Source organism: Cherax quadricarinatus, chromosome 20 (assembly GCF_038502225.1).
Source record: "Cherax quadricarinatus isolate ZL_2023a chromosome 20, ASM3850222v1, whole genome shotgun sequence".
In the NCBI taxonomy this organism is placed as follows: domain Eukaryota; kingdom Metazoa; phylum Arthropoda; class Malacostraca; order Decapoda; family Parastacidae; genus Cherax; species Cherax quadricarinatus.
In genome coordinates this window covers 42,312,602-42,330,652 of record NC_091311.1, presented here as the reverse complement: position 1 = coordinate 42,330,652, position 18,051 = coordinate 42,312,602, and the positions used below count along the sequence as shown (strand labels likewise).

Below are 18,051 nucleotides of genomic sequence, written 5' to 3'. Positions count from 1 at the left end.
AAAATCAGGAGATTGGAAGTGACTTTTATTTAGCTACCAGAGTTCTTGAATTAGAATTATCAGTATAGTACTAGTAAATTATGATTAAATTATCATTTATATAAATTCACAGAACAGATATTTTCATGCAATTTTAACTTGAGCTGGAGAAATTAGTTTATAAGAGTATGTACTGTAATTTGAGTTTTGTTGTATTGATATTCTTGACTTCAAAATTTTAAGTACATACTGTAATAATGTTCCTTTAGAATTGTGGAAAGCATGTTGTGTACAGCCCTGTCCCAAGCTGTAAATAATACACTTTGTATCTCTACATAAATCATACCCTGGAAGCAAACTGTGTGTTCATGGTTTCTCATAGACCATAAACCCCAGCACCCTGTAACTCAGTATATACAAGAGGCATAATATTTTTGTGCCTTAAAGCCTTCAAGAGGCATAGGAGTTGTAATTCGGCTCTCTTAAGAGATCTGGGAGCCATAGCTCAGATTTACCAAGCAGTCTATGAAGAAAAAAAGGCACAATACCATGACTGGAACAGTACACAAATAACCCACACATAGGATACTGATGACATTTTGGTTTGACTTGGACTATTGTGACTAGTTAACCCTTTGAAGGTCGACAGGCCCTCTCCGAAACTCGTTCTCAGGGTCGGCCAAATTTAAAAAAAAAAAATAATTTTCTCTTATGAAAAGATAGAGAATCTTTTCCCGATCATAAGGACACCAAAAGTTTGAAATTTGATGGAAAACTTACGGAATTATGCTCTCACGAAGTTAGCGGTCTCGGGGATGTTTACGCATCGGCGATTTTGTCCACTTTGAGCCCCATTTTCGGCCAATTCCACTGTACTAGTCGACAAAAAACATGAATATTTCGCTAGAACTCCATTTTTTCTATCGAATGGATGCAAAGTTCTAAATGTTGGACAGGACAATAACAGTGCCACATATAAACTAAATAACATTATGTAGATCTTAATATTACGGATTGCGAACTGGAAAATGTACAAAGGAGGATGACAAAGTTGATCCCATGTATCAGAAACCTTCTCTATGAGGATAGACTAAGGGCCCTGAATCTGTACTCTCTAGAAAGACGTAGAATTAGGGGGGATATGATTGAGGTGTATAAATGGAAGACAGGAATAAATAAAGGGGATGTAAATAGTGTGCTGAAAATATCTAGCCTAGACAGGACTCGCAGCAATGGTTTTAAGTTAGAAAAATTCAGATTCAAGAAGGATATAGGAAAGTACTGGTTTGGTAATAGAGTTGTGGATCAGTGGAACAAACTCCCAAGTACAGTCCTAGAGGCCAGAACGTTGTGTAGCTTTAAAAATAGGTTGGATAAATACATGAGTGGGTGTGGGTGGGTGTGAGTTGGACCTGATTAGCTTGTGCTACCAGGACGGTTGCCGTGTTCCTCCCTTAAGTCAAGGTGACCTGACCTGACTAGGTTGGGTGCATTGGCTTAAGCCGGTAGGAGACTTGGACCTGCCTCGCATGGGCCAGTAGGCCTGCTGCAGTGTTCCTTTGTTCTTATGTTCTTAAGAAACCACCCATTTATGAAATTCAACTATCCAGTATAGTGGTCAGAATTTAGCAATTTTGCCAATTTCATACAAATTTCAAAAGATGCCAATTTCCGAATAGGGTCCAGAATAAACAAGAAAGACATTCCTGGCACTAAAATGACATTTCCTCTGGTCATTAGTCACGTCTCAAGGCCCCTCTTATATTCTTTTGCTTTCCACTTTGAATTTTTATTCTCACAAAAAATATAAGATTTACTGTTATGCAGACTACTGCATTAGTGTAAAAAATGGTATAAATATTATTGGCGCACTTGTGAAAGAATATTAGACTCAACAGTTGACGTGTATTGGACCATTGGCACGATTTGTTTACTTTTGAAATTTGGTAAAAATCGAACATTTCTGCTACTTTGAGCTCAATTTCAAGGTATCTTTCATTGTAAAACCAGTCAAAATTATCTCAATTTCTGTAATATGTCTTCCATTCTATAAAATGAGACCAAGAAAACTAGAATACAACAATAAATACCATACAAAAATACAGTGCAAAGTCGCTGTTTTATTCCAAAAAAACGGTCAAAGTTTTTTTTTTCTCATTATGCACTGTGTGCTGCAGGATTTTTTTTAGACTGTGCACACTGACCACATAGACCCATTCTTTCATATGAAGGCCTACCAGCTTTCTCCCACTAGATTTGAGGGCGCTAGAATTTAGGCGTACTAGTACGTCAAAAACCCTGGGTCGTAAGCCGTACTAGTACGTCCGAAACCCTCAAAGGGTTAATGGTCTAGGTGAGATCAAAACATAGTCATAAGTTTCAGTTGCCTATGTGCAGGTTATTTGTGTACGAGATCTGTGAGCTGGAGATCAACACCTTCAAGAGGCCTAGAAGTTTTTAACTTAGCACTATATGGCCAAGGCATTTGAAAGGGAAGCACCTTAATACCAGTAAAGGGCTCTTGATTCAAGGAACTGGATATATTCTTCTTTTTCATGAACTGAACCTGAAGGTTTCATACCGCATGTGCTATATGACCCTTGCAGATTTAGCACTCTCATCTAATTAAAAAAATGTTTACCTCAGCAATCTGAAAAAGCTAACTTTACTAAATTTGTCAGAGTTCATCAAGCTATAAAAATGTGAATTTTCATTTTTTATCTTTCTTTTCGTAGTTATGTTTAACCAGAAAAGCTTTAGAAAAACAAAAAAACTGGGGAAGCTAACCGTGTGACTTTGTAAATGGTCCAAGTTGAACCAAAACATCATCATAAGTACCTCCTCTCTTTTGTGTGGGTCATTTGTGTATTCAACATACTATAAAAATTATTTTTCCTTTTTCTTTTTTTTTTATTAACACATCGGCCATTTCCCACCAAGGCAGGGTGACCCAGAAAAGAAAAAAACACTTTCATCATCATTCATCACTGTCTTGCCAGAGGCATGCCTACACTACAGTTATATAACTGCAACTTATCAACATCATTTTTTCAAATAGCTGGCTAAAGCAGTTCTACTAACACTGCATAGATTAAGGGTTAAAATAAATTTTCCAAATTGACACTTACATAGTCCAGTTACATTCCAGACCTTCACTGAAAGTTTGAATCTAATAACTCTAATTCTAATTCATTTATTAATAGTATGGAAACCAATACCACACTTCCTCAATAAAATTGGCACCTGTACACCCCAAAACCAATCCAAACCTTTTTTTAAGTGTTGAAAATTTGAAGTGAGTCAAAAGAGGCATTCTCCAGTTATTGCATGGAAACCAATATTTCAATTTGTGTTAAGTTTCATCTCCAAATTGTGGGTTGTGAATTTTTCCACTGACTTATTCCTTTTCAGGCTATGGTGTGACCAGTGATGGAAAGATAATTTTCATTAATGCCTCCACATGCAACATCAACTATGTTCCTGTCAACCCACCTATTGTGTTTGATGTTCCCATTCCACCTGGGTTCTCAAAATGACCTCCCCACTAAGCTAGTTAATATAGGTTTGTTTGTGTTTATAACCATTTATTTGGACACTGATCTTAGTAATTTTTGTCTACCTATCTATATATTTTAGCAGTCTACCTAAGTGTGTGGTTTAATTAAATTTGATTCATAATTTATTGTCTGCATTTAATTATATTTTCTTTTGAAATTATATTTTGTGCAAAAGTTATAGAACTATTACAAAGAAAGCACAGATTTTGAAAATAAATCAAGAACAGAAAGGTACAATCCTGAGACTGGAATAATACACAAATATCCCACACATAGGAAAGAGAAGCTATGATGATGTTTCAGTCAGACTTGTAAATGGTCCAAGTCAGACCAAGACGTAATCATAAGCCCCCTCTCTCTCCTATGTGCAGATTATTTGTGTAAAGAATTGAATGCCTGCCTTGGGATCTGCGACAAGTGTATTACATAAATAAAAATGATCTGCTTGTTGAAGACGATCGAGGAGTAAGAATCAAAATACAATACAGTAGAACCCCCATATCCACTGATTCAGTATCCATGGTTTCAGTTATCCACAGTTTATTATGGCCTAAAAATACCTCTTAACCCCTTGACTGTTGCAACCCCAAATCCTGAGGTGTCTTCTGGTGTTGCAAAATTTCCGAAAAACAAAAATTATTTTTCTTACGAAATGATAGAGAATCTTTTCCTGATTGTAATGACACCAAAAGAACGAAATTTGACGGACTTATGCTCTCGCGAAATTAGCAACCTCGGCGATATTTACGAATCGGCGATTTCGCCCACTATTTTTGGCTAATTCCATTGTTCCATTCGAACAAACTCACAGCTATTTCTTTAGAACTTCATTTTTTCTATCGATTGAGTACAAGAAACTGCCCATTTACCGATTTCAACTACCCAATAACGTGGTCAGAAATTTGCAATTTGGCCAGTTTCACAAAAATTAAAAAAATATGACAATTTCAAAATAGAGTTCAGAATGAACAGTGCAGACATTCCTGGCTCTAAAATAACATTTTCTTTGTTCATCAGTCACGTCTCCAGGCCCCTCTGATATTACTCTTGCTTTCTATTTTGAATTTTTATTCAAACAAAAAATAGAAGATTTACTGTTATGCAGACTATTGCAATATTGTAATAATTGTATAATTAATGTCACCTCATTCATGACTGCATATTAGAATGGTTACTTGGACATTTATTGGAAAATGACATCATTTGTTTACTTTTGAACATTGGCAAAAATCAAACATTTCTGCTACTTTGAGCTCCATTTCAAGGTTCCTTTCATAATAAAACCAATCAAAATCACCTTTATTTCTATAATATGTTTTTCATTTTATCAAATGAGACCAAAGAAACGAGAATACAACCATAAATACTATACGAAAATAGACCACAAAGTCGGCATTTTAATTAAAAAAAACGGTAGGTTTTTTTTTCTCATTATGGACTGCGCGCTGAAGGATTTTTTTTATATGGTGCGCACTGACTGCACAGACCCATTCTCTCACATGTGGGCCTACCAGCTTTCTCCTGCTTGATTTGAAGCCGCTAAAATTTATAAGTATATATACGTCAAACACGGTGGCTCGTAAGACGTATATATATGGCCGAAACAGCCAAAGGGTTAATTTTGCATAATAATGGCCCCAAAGTGCAAAAGCAGAAAAGCTGGCAGTTCTTCAAAGCCTAACAGAAGCCTTGAAGTGCTTCCTATCAATGAAAAAGTGATAATTCTCCACTTATTGTGCATAATTTATCAATTAAACTTTATAATAGGCATGTATAGGACTTATATCTAAGGTTTGCTACTATGCACGGTTTCGATATCCATGGCAGTTCCTTGGAACATATCCCTTGTGGATACAGGGGTTCTACTGTATACAGTTTTTATTTTGTTGTATTTTCAGAGTATGTGTTATCTTTGTAATATGTGTCATAATGTTATACTACTTTTAGATGATTTATGTAAGCATGTAGATGGGATACAAGGAGAATAGAAGCATCAGGGAAGAGAGAGGTGAAGGTTTATAAACTAAAAGAGGAGGCAGTTAGGGAAAGATATAAACAGCTATTGGAGGATAGATGGGCTAATGAGAGCATAGGCAATGGGGTCGAAGAGGTATGGGGTAGGTTTAAAAATGTAGTGTTAGAGTGTTCAGCAGAAGTTTGTGGGTACAGGAAAGTGGGTGCGGGAGGGAAGAGGAGCGATTGGTGGAATGATGATGTAAAGAGAGTAGTAAGGGAGAAAAAGTTAGCATATGAGAAGTTTTTACAAAGTAGAAATGATGCAAGGAGGGAAGAGTATATGGAGAAAAAGAGAGAGGTTAAGAGAGTGGTGAAGCAATGTAAAAAGAGAGCAAATGAGAGAGTGGGTGAGATGTTATCAACAAATTTTGTTGAAAATAAGAAAAAGTTTTGGAGTGAGATTAACAAGTTAAGGAAGCCTAGAGAACAAATGGATTTGTCAGTTAAAAATAGGAGAGGAGAGTTATTAAATGGAGAGTTAGAGGTATTGGGAAGATGGAGGGAATATTTTGAGGAATTGTTAAATGTTGATGAAGATAGGGAAGCTGTGATTTCGTGTATAGGGCAAGGAGGAATAACATCTTGTAGGAGTGAGGAAGAGCCAGTTGTGAGTGTGGGGGAAGTTCGTGAGGCAGTAGGTAAAATGAAAGGGGGTAAGGCAGCCGGGATTGATGGGATAAAGATAGAAATGTTAAAAGCAGGTGGGGATATAGTTTTGGAGTGGTTGGTGCAATTATTTAATAAATGTATGGAAGAGGGTAAGGTACCTAGGGATTGGCAGAGAGCATGCATAGTTCCTTTGTATAAAGGCAAAGGGGACAAAAGAGAGTGCAAAAATTTTAGGGGGATAAGTCTGTTGAGTATACCTGGTAAATAGTATGGTAGAGTTATTATTGAAAGAATTAAAAGTAAGACTGAGAATAGGATAGCAGATGAACAAGGAGGCTTTAGGAAAGGTAGGGGGTGTGTGGACCAGGTGTTTACAGTGAAACATATAAGTGAACAGTATTTAGATAAGGCTAAAGAGGTCTTTGTGGCATTTATGGATTTGGAAAAGGCGTATGACAGGGTGGATAGGGGGGCAATGTGGCAGATGTTGCAGGTGTATGGTGTAGGAGGTAGGTTACTGAAAGCAGTGAAGAGTTTTTACGAGGATAGTGAGGCTCAAGTTAGAGTACATAGGAAAGAGGGAAATTATTTCCCAGTAAAAGTAGGCCTTAGACAGGGATGTGTGATGTCACCGTGGTTGTTTAATATATTTATAGATGGGGTTGTAAGAGAAGTAAATGCGAGGGTCTTGACAAGAGGCGTGGAGTTAAAAGATAAGGAATCACACATAAAGTGGGAGTTGTCACAGTTGCTCTTTGCTGATGACACTGTGCTCTTGGGAGATTCTGAAGAGAAGTTGCAGAGATTGGTGGATGAATTTGGTAGGGTGTGCAAAAGAAGAAAATTAAAAGTGAATACAGGAAAGAGTAAGGTTATGAGGATAACAAAAATATTAGGTGATGAAAGATTGGATATCAGATTGGAGGGAGAGAGTATGGAGGAGGTGAATGTATTCAGATATTTGGGAGTGGACGTGTCAGCGGATGGGTCTATGAAGGATGAGGTGAATCATAGAATTGATGAGGGAAAAAGGGTGAGTGGTGCACTTAGGAGTCTGTGGAGACAAAGAACTTTGTCCTTGGAGGCAAAGAGGGGAATGTATGAGAGTATAGTTTTACCAACACTCTTATATGAGTGTGAAGCATGGGTGATGAATGTTGCAGCGAGGAGAAGGCTGGAGGCAGTGGAGATGTCATGTCTGTGGGCAATGTGTGGTGTGAATATAATGCAGAGAATTCGTAGTTTGGAAGTTAGGAGGAGGTGCGGGATTACCAAAACTGTTGTCCAGAGGGCTGAGGAAGGGTTGTTGAGGTGGTTCGGACATGTAGAGAGAATGGAGTGAAACAGAATGACTTCAAGAGTGTATCAGTCTGTAGTGGAAGGAAGGCGGGGTAGGGGTCGGCCTAGGAAAGGTTGGAGGGAGGGGGTAAAGGAGGTTTTGTGTGCGAGGGGCTTGGACTTCCAGCAGGCGTGCGTGAGCGTGTTTGATAGGAGTGAATGGAGACGAATGGTTTTTAATACTTGACGTGCTGTTGGAGTGTGAGCAAAGTAACATTTATGAAGGGGTTCAGGGAAACCAGCAGGCCGGACTTGAGTCCTGGAGATGGGAAGTACAGTGCCTGCACTCTGAAGGAGGGGTGTTAATGTTGCAGTTTAAAAACTGTAGTGTAAAGCACCCTTCTGGCAAGACAGTGATGGAGTGAATGATGGTGAAAGTTTTTCTTTTTCGGGCCACCCTGCCTTGGTGAGAATCGGCCAGTGTGATAATAAAAAAAAAAATACTAAATGTTTTCAATGAAACTTAATATGAGTATAAAGACTGAAATCATTTTGTAGGTATCATACTGTACTGTATTTGAAATGTTACTTCATAATAGGTGCAGGATTGCATTTTTAGTTTAAGTTAAGTACTGTTGAAAAAAGAAAAAAGAAAATCAAATCATAGTTAAATGTGTGATTTTGCATACCATCTTGTTTACATTATTATTTTGGACTCCATATCTCATATATACATAGAAAATATTTAAAGGCTGTGCATTTAATTTGCACACTAAGATAAAAGCTAAAAGGAGTAGAGATCCAGGAGGAACTGTAGAATAAGCCCAATAATAAGTAGGATCTGTTGTACAAACAATTAGATAGCACTTACTTAACATCCAAGGTCCATGATTCTTTACCTTTCTTCCAGCAATTACTTTTGAAGAAATATTACTAGAATATAAAAAGAAATCTTTGGGAGGAATCAAGACAAGTTCCTGCAGGAAATGTGTAATTAGATATGATGGTTATGTGATCCTAGAAAATGTAGGCAGAAATTAGCTTGGCTTATCAGGCAGCTACCCAGAAGGCTAGCCTCAAGCCAGGCTGCGAGTCAAGTACTAGTCAAAACTGGCATCTTTCAGGCACTTTTATATCTACATAATAGAGCCCAGATTATGAAACAAGAAAACAAATTGCTACAACTATTTATTTATTTGTTTTTTTCAACAAGTCGGCCGTCTCCCACTGAGGCAGGGTGACCCAAAAAGAAAGAAAATCCCCAAAAAGAAAATACTTTCATCATCATTCAACACTTTCACTTCACTCACACATAATCACTGTTTTTGCAGAGGTGCTCAGAACACAACAGTTTAGAAGCATATACGTATAAAGATACACAACATATCCCTCCAAACTGCCAATATCCAAAACCCTTCCTTTAAAGTGCAGGCATTGTACTTCCCATTTCCAGGACTCAAGTCCGGCTATATAAAAATAACCGGTTTCCCTGAATCCATTCACTATTTATATCTTGTATAAATAACACAAAAGGCACAATACCGTGACTGGAACGATACACAAATAACCCGCACATAGAAGAGAGGAGCTTACGACGACATTTCGGTCCAACTTGGACCATTTACAGTCACACTGGTCCAAGTCGGACCAGAACATTGTCAAGCTCCTCTCTTCTATGTATGGGTTATTTGTGTATATCTTGTATTATTTCATATCTCTCTTGGTATATAACCAAAATTAAGATTCCTTCATATGATGATGCCTGTCCTCACAATAATGTATTTTTTCTGACTACTGTGTGTTGGTTCTGGAGTTTTCTTCCTCTTTGTTTCTAACTTGATTTCTACTTTTGAAATGGTAATTACATTATCAATCTTCACAGAGTTCATTCTTCATGGAAAGCTCTTTTGATGCCAGTGAAGAGCTGCTAATCCAAGGAATAGGAGCTACCATCCATGATAACAATATATTAATATTTCACAAAGAGTTTTATCAATGGTGCTGCAACCCATGTTCAATATTAAAACAGTTTCCATGATGGCTCAGCCAGTATTGAAGCAGTTACTTTCTATTAGTAATTCAATAAAACCTATCATATCGGTAATGTCAGGACTGAGACTGTGATTGCTAATGATATATTTTATGGCATACCATATGTCACTACCCTAAACTTATTTAATATCACCATGAACTTATATACTCTACAATAATTTTTAAAGTTTAATTACAAAATATGGTGAAGTTCATTGACTGAGCAGTTAGTGGCCTGGCAAGAGAGAATGACATTTTGGAAGGCATTATATAAGTAGTTTCCTGTTAAACATTTTGCAGGTCATAACACTAACTAGAGGTCAGATAAACAAAAACATGAATGTGTATTCTGTAGTTATAACAAATGTACACCTGAACACCCCTCCCATGTCAGTGTTTGTTTTGAATTGTAATGAACAAAAAATATGAGAAATGTACAGTACAGATATTGAAAGTTCTTGTTAGTTATTGGGACACTAGATGTGACCCATTATATTATGTGGCATGTATGAAATTATACTGAAATTGCAAAGTAGGGTTCATTAGCCTTACATTTGAGATTACCATTTTTATTAGTATATAAAGGGCACATAGAGCTTCCTGTAGCATTATCTTCTAACCATTAGCTAAGACATAATTGAAAGAAAGAACTCAAACCTAACTATCTTCATAATAAAATGTTTAGAAAGGCAATGCAAACTGCAAATATAGATGTGTGTGAAGCTTAAGTTCATATTTTTAATAAGCAGGAAATGGTATTAATGAGACCCATTTTCTTATTGCATTATAGTACATGCTCCTTGATGTTGGTGAGGGGCTCTTGATTTAGGGAATTGGATCTGTGCTCCAGTTCCCCGAATTAAGCCTGAATGCCTTCCACATCCCCCCCAGGCGCTGTATAATCCTCCGGGTTTAGCACTTCCCCCTTGATTATAATAATAATATAGTACATGCTGTTAAATCTTATTGACTCCCATAATCCTACATTTTAGTAACTTAAAAGGCTTCTGAAAACAGTAGGTCTTGATTTCAAATTTTTGCATTACTTCATGCATGAATTTTACTTAAAAAAGTGATTAATGAAGGAGTATAACTAATGAGATCGTTTCTTAAGTATTGCCTTGAGGGTTTTGTAAATTTTATATTTATGTTTTATAGGAAAAGAGGTTGTATGGGGTTTGCTTCTACTTTTTATAACTTCATTTCATTCCACTTTTACACTATTCTTATATTGAGTTGTTTTCTGACATCCATAGGGCTCATCTGGATCTGTAGTTTCCAATTACGTATGGTACATCGTGATCATATTACATATTTCTCTATCCCTTTAGTGACATAAAAACTAGATCACATTTTTTCTTTGTATCATATTTTCCTCAAATACTTTTGATTTACTCCTGGGAATGTTCCCACATTTCAGTTTGCTTTATACTAGGTGTGGGTTTTACACAGACATTGTATACTCATGTGTTGCACATGTGGGGTAAATAGTGTTTTGGACGAGCCTTTGTCTGAAAGCTGATCTATTCTTTCTGTTTCATGAATGTGTAAGATAGTAGGTAAATCTTGCAAACTCCTATGTGCCTGCAGTATACATATACATATATACTTTTCTTTGTTTCTTAATGTAGTAGTTCTTATTTCTTTAATATTTCTTTCCAAAATTAGGAGACTCAGAATGATTCCTAGAAACATTAGCAGATATAACAGGTTCCTGATTGCTTTTCTTATGGTTGTGAGCTTTGACTGTGCTACTGATGTTACTCTGTTTGTGTGTTTGTAATTACATACAGTATTTGTGACTACCATCCTTAATAGTAGTTACAGGAGCAGAGTTATGCTCATAATATCCAATATTTTAGGTTTACTTTCTTATAGCATTTTGTAAGTTACTGGAGGTTATAATAATTCCACCATCTCTTGATTACATTCCATGCATGCTCATATTTACAGTTGACTGTCGGATAACACAGTAGTTACATTCTTGAGAACAGCATGTAATAAAAAATGAGTGTAAACTAAACTGAAGAACACATGGGAAAAATAGGGTTACTGTGAAATGGAGTGGAAAGAATGCTGGTGTGCCACATTTTTCCCTACATGTACTTTTATAGTGTGTTCACCAAAAATATGCCAAAATTTTCCAACTGTGTTAGAGTGAAATGTGTTAACAGATTGTATGTTACCCGATGGTCTACTGTGGTTATTTTGCAATTATTATAAAAAGTTGACCTGTGTTAGAAAAACCTAGCTTGCTTATAAAATAAACTGCTAGGCTAAAGTGGTAAAATTAAGTTACATTAGGATGCAGCTTAGGGGTTATAATGGAATGTTGAAATAATATCAGTACTTGGAGCTCAATGCATGTATTTCTAGCTTTTGTCTTCATATCATTGTGTAATATATATTTGAAGCATATTGTAATATATATTACCAGTAGTTTTGAATTTTAGTGATTTAATTGCTCAGAATTACAATTTTAAGGTTTGTATTACTATACAAATATTCCTACCACAAGATTAGTGTAGATGAACAACTCAGTTATAAAAGCATTTTATACTCATAGGCTAAGATATGGGATAAAATATATTGAAAGATTTTTGTACTAAGGCATTCTAACAAGTATATTTAATATGTGACTGATCATAAGTTAATGTTCTTCACTTAGCAAGTTAGAAATATTTATACATAGATATGCAGTACTATACCTCATGTTCGGCCAGTGAGTTGTGGAACATGATTGGTTGTGGATCTTGTTTTAGTGTTGAACATGTTTTTAACCAAATGTATCTGATTTACTTTTGAATGTCTGTTAAACAATTTCGGTATAAGAAAAAAATTCTGAATGAATGTTTCTTCTTTTGAACATTTGTCTTTAATTAATTTTTAATTTCTTTCAGTCACAATTATCCATTGATATTAAAAATTCCACTGACGTTTACAGCTGTTATTTTTTCTATGTCTTTGTTATTTTTATCTTGTCCCCACTTCGTCCATTTCCCTAAAATTATGCATTTGTAGCCACCAGCGAAACTATTCTCATGGTGTTCCAAAGTCAATAATTAATCTACTATATAATTTATCATTTCCAAAGGTTGTACCTATTACTGTCTCTTCTTTTAACCCTTTGAGGGTGTATCCTGTAGTTCTATGGCTTTGAAGCCAGGGTCCAAGCCCCAGTACTACATCATGAGCTCAGCTCACTCAGATAAGCTGTGAGCGGTAAATTTGGGCCTAGATATGAGAGAATGCATCTGTGTGGTAAGTATGCGCCATATAAAACAAATCTTGCAGCACGCAGTGCATAATGAGAAAAAACTACAACTGTGTTTTTGTATTAAAACAGCAACTTTGCAGTGTATTTTCATATGGTTTTTACGGTTGTACGTGCAGTTTCTTGGTCTCATTTGATAGAATGGAAGATATATAACAGAAATAGATATGATTTTGATTGGTTTTTGTACTGAAAATAGTTTGAAATTGAGCTCAAAATAGCAGAAATGTTTGATTTTTGCCAATGTTCAAGAGTAAACACATCACATCACGTGTCCAATGCACGTCAACTGGTGGGTCTAATGTGTGTTAACAAATGCACTGATATTATTTATACAATTATTACAATATTACAATTTTTTTGGTGCGAATAAAAATTCTTTATGAATAAAAAATCAAAATGGAATTCATCTGTAAAGCCTGGAAATGTAACTAATAAACAGAGTAAATGTTATTTTAGTGTCAGGAATGCCTGCATTGTTTATTCTAGACCCTATTTTGAAATTGGAATATTTTGAACCTTGTGTGAAATTGGCCAAATTACCAATTTCTGATCACTTTATTGGGTAGTTGAAATAGTTGATTGGGCAATTTCTTGTGCTCAATAGATAAACTGGGACACATTCTTGCAAAATAGCTAAGAATTTGGTATAATTGAACAGTGTAATTGGCCGAAGATAGGACTGAAAGTGGGCAAAATCACCGATGTTTAAATGTCGCTGATACAACAAAATTCACAAGAGCGTAATTTCGTCATTTTTTTTTTTTTATCAAATTTTGTCAATTTTGTTTTATTACCTTCAGAAAAAGATTCTCTACCATTTCATAAAAAAATATAAATTTTTTTTTTTTTTTAATTCTTGGACCCTGTGGGGAATTTTCAGATTGGGGGTCTGGACCCTCAGAGGGTTAATCAATTCCACTACTATACTGTATATATATACATGTATATATAAAAATTTAGTATACTTAGGGCTGTGTTGGTTAATTGACCAGCTGTGGCAGTTTTGTTCCTTTCATAGTGGCTGCTGGTTTAGTGAGAATGAGATAAATTTATCATGTAATGGCATGATGATAATAGCACAATTCTTGTCAGCTACACTTGGCCTTCACTGCACAAACAACAGCTTTATTTGATGCTAGTCACTAAGATAATTATATTGTCATGTATTGCAGGTGTGTACACTTTCTTGGATTCCTGGAATCTCTGGATTTCAGAAGCATTAGTTACAAATTAGGAAAATCTTAAGAGCAGATTGTAGTACAGTATTTGTTATTTAAAAAGAAATCATGGACAATGTCATAATACTTCTTGAGAAGTGTTTAATATTAGCTATTTCTAAGTTTTTTTTTTTTTAGTAGTGCTACAACCCATATAGCATTTTTGTGAATATTATAATAATGGGATTTTTATAAGAACTGATTATACTTTCACCTTGATAATTGGTGTAATATTAGATTCACCTCAGGAGCTGTTTATTTGTGATTAAGTATTGCTTAGATTCTTTAGCTTTGGCACATAGAAGAGTATAGCAAACATCATAGAGAAGGAAGCAGGAGGCATTAAAAGCAGGTGAACATATGTAAAAAATTATGCTTTCTAATTTGGAAGAAATCACACACATTGCATACTATTTTTGTGCCACTTAACTGGTAAATTGTGCCCTTCCACTGGGAAGATTCTGTAATCTTTCTTAGAAACAAATATTATTCTATAATCTTTCAGTATGGCTTAATCTTGAGCTACAGGCAGTCTGTGATAAAATTATGTTAGTATGTAGACACAGTGCACTTTAATGAGAGGTTTGGGATATTAGCTGTTTGGAGTGACATCTAAATTGGTGCCTCTGCAAAGACTGATTATGTGTGAATGATGGTGAGTGTTTCTTTTTTGGGCCACCCTACCTTGGTGGGAGATGGCTGACATATTGAAAAAAATGTAGAAACACAGCAGAGATGGCTCAGAGGGCTACACATTAAAGTTTAGTGTAGTTTTAAAAATAGGTTAGATAAATACACGAGTGGGTGTAGGTGGGTGCGAGTTGGACCTGACTAGCTTGTGCTACTCGGTCTGATGCCGTGCTCCTTCCTTTAGTAGAAGTGACCTGACTAGGTGGGCCATTGGTTTAAGCTGGGGGGGTGACATGGACCTGCTTCGCATGGGTCAGTAGGCCTGCTGCAGTGTTCCTTCTTTGTTATGTTATTTTGAAATTATGCTGCTGCTCTTGCTTTTGCATATCTGAATTTCTTATCGCTCAGTGAGTCATCACACTTTTCAGAATAACTGCATGGGAGCAAGTTTGAGAAAATCTCTCTTCTCGAGGGTGCCTTGATGCTGGTGAAGGGCTTCTGATCCAAGGAACTGGAGCTACTCTCCCCTTCCTCAAATCAAATCTGATTACCTCACATTGTCATTCACTGTATGATCTTCGCAAGTGTAGCGCCTCCTCATGAACATTATATGAAACTTGATTGTTCAGATTAACATGAGAGCCACACTTCAGTATCAGCCCAGCAAACAATTTAATGTGAATACTTGTTAAATCTGATACATTTTCTAAACTAACATGTATTTTAAGGGCTTACAGTCTTTAAAGCAAATTCTTGTAAAGTGAATAATTATAAAGCAGAAACTGCCTGTCCAGTATGCTCTATGATCTCTACAGGGTTATACAAAAGCAGTGTGTGATTTAATAATTCTTAATGTGATAGTCCTGCTGTGCCTTCCACTGTGAAAAATTGAAGTGGCTATTTGAATCTTAGGAAGAACTTAAATGATGTGCTATTTTTTGGAGTGAAATTTTTAAAGATGGTTTAGAGAAAGTTTTCTTGCAGTCTTCTAGGATAGCAAGTACAGTATAGTCAGGTATAGAGTGTACAGAAAGCTTACTTGCTTGATTAATTCTGTAGAATAGATTGATTTTGTCCCCAATCAGGTTTTTTCAATGGGAGGTGGGGTTTGGCCTGGTGTTGGTGAATGGCTCTTTATCTAAAGAATTGGAGCTTCCCTCCCTTCCCCGGATTAATCGAACCTGATTTTCTAACATTCCCCTGGTGCTGTATGACTACAATGGGTTGACCTCTTGCCCATAAATGATAGTAATACTGTACTGGTAGAATTGTGAATATAATGATACGAAGAGGGAGGAATAGTATGGATAGGCCTGACTCAGAAAGAAATCTAGTAAGTATTATTTTAATGTAGGTGATCCAAAAGTAACATACTTGCCCTTGGTGTGTACAGTGTGGCATTTATATAATTTCTCCTTCTTAATATTGCTATATTCATTTTACAGTGGTGAAAAATGTGTTTATATTGATAGGAACGTAAAAGTCTTATGAATGTATGTTGTATCTGAGTTGGCACTGAGATGCCTATAAAAAGTGATTTGAGAAATAGTTTGAGAAGGGGGAAAAAGTAACATTGAGAGGGGAGGGGATATTATAATCCTAGGATTCAAGTAGATCTGTCAGTGTGCTTTTCTCATACCCATGGGGTCAGTAGTTGGAGACCAATATAATTTTACTCTTGGATACCACATTATTATCTGGGTCACACTACCAGGGTAACTGATGTCTCACAAAGCCTTTATAAAGTAGTAGTGATTTTAAGGCTTGTATATGACCAAGAAAAGTGATGAAAACACTAACTATATATATGTTATTATTGTTATTAAAAAATGAAAGATTCCTTAGAAACACCTTTATGGCAGAAAAATACTGTAGTAGAATATAGTTACTGGAATGGGAAAGCCACATAAAATGTATGTTGATAATGATAAGTGAAGTGTAAGAGGTGAGTGTGGTGGTGTACAAGGTCAATGGATACATCAGAAAATCTAGACAGATAACACTGAACTGATTGCTGAGAAAGGCATTACAAATGTTAGGAGTTTTATTTCTGATTACACAGCATTACTGTACATGTATATAGCCAAATCATTTTTAGCAAGCTAATGATTGTATGTCCTACAGATAGATTGTGGAAAACAGTGTGAGAGTGACTGGAATGACAGGATTTACCTGATGAAAGAACTTAGTATGCAGAATGAATAATTAATTGTTCTGGTAGTGTAGGGGAACCTGTACATTCACTTTATGTAGTAAAAATAAACTGTATGTATGTTACTAAGCTACATGAGTCAACTCTACCCCATATATAATGGGGATGGAAAGGAATTTGATAGGTAATTTGTATTCTATGTTAATGTTTTCTTTTACAGCTATAATATTGTAAAATGCACTTAAGTGCATAGTGAAAATTCGATTCAACTATCCAATGGGGCAGACGATGGTGTCTGATAATGCCCCAAATAATGTTAAAAATAACAACAAAAAAAGCACTACTGTATACATAATAAAAGTACTGTACATATAATTTTTTTTTTTTTTTTTTTTTTTTCAACAAGTCGGCCGTCTCCCACCGAGGCAGGGTGACCCAAAAAAGAAAGAAAATCCCCAAAAAGAAAATACTTTCATCATCATTCAACACTTTCACCACACTCGCACATTATCACTGTTTTTGCAGAGGTGCTCAGAATACAACAGTCTAGAAGCATACACATATAAAGATACACAACATATCCCTCCAAACTGCCAATATCCCAAACCCCTCCTTTAAAGTGCAGGCATTGTACTTCCCATTTCCAGGACTCAAGTCCGACTATATGAAAATAACCGGTTTCCCTGAATCCCTTCACTAAATATTACCCTGCTCACACTCCAACAGATCGTCAGGTCCCAAGTATCATTCGTCTCCATTCACTCCTATCTAACACGCTCACGCACGCTTGCTGGAAGTCCAAGCCCCTTACCCACAAAACCTCCTTTACCCCCTCTCTCCAACCCTTTCGAGGACGACCCCTACCCCGCCTTCCTTCCCCTATAGATTTATATGCTTTCCATGTCATTCTACTTTGATCCATTCTCTCTAAATGACCAAACCACCTCAACAACCCCTCTTCTGCCCTCTGACTAATACTTTTATTAACTCCACACCTTCTCCTAATTTCCACACTCCGAATTTTCTGCATAATATTTACACCACACATTGCCCTTAAACAGGACATCTCCACTGCCTCCAACCGTCTCCTCGCTGCTGCATTTACCACCCAAGCTTCACACCCATATAAGAGTGTTGGTACTACTATACTTTCATACATTCCCTTCTTTGCCTCCATAGATAACGTTTTTTGACTCCACATATACCTCAACGCACCACTCACCTTTTTTCCCTCATCAATTCTATGATTAACCTCATCCTTCATAAATCCATCCGCCGACACGTCAACTCCCAAGTATCTGAAAA

General features: G+C 36.2%; 1 protein-coding gene across 6 annotated transcripts in view; it reads left to right on the top strand.

Moving 5' to 3' along the window:
* LOC128700825 (metallophosphoesterase MPPED2) overlaps positions 1-17,143 on the top strand; it is a 32,516-nt gene extending 15,373 nt beyond the window's left edge. For 4 of the 6 annotated variants that reach the window (XM_070087001.1, XM_053794290.2, XM_070086999.1 and 1 more), the window contains 2 exons: positions 3,391-3,541; positions 9,322-17,143. In XM_070087001.1, coding sequence (XP_069943102.1) covers positions 3,391-3,515 — 125 coding nt within the window. In that variant the 3' untranslated portion in view covers positions 3,516-3,541; positions 9,322-17,143. The remainder of the gene's footprint in view (positions 1-3,390; positions 3,542-9,321) is intronic. The other 2 variants (XM_070087000.1, XM_070087003.1) reach the window with 2 other exon arrangements.
* Positions 17,144-18,051: the final 908 nt, after the last annotated feature.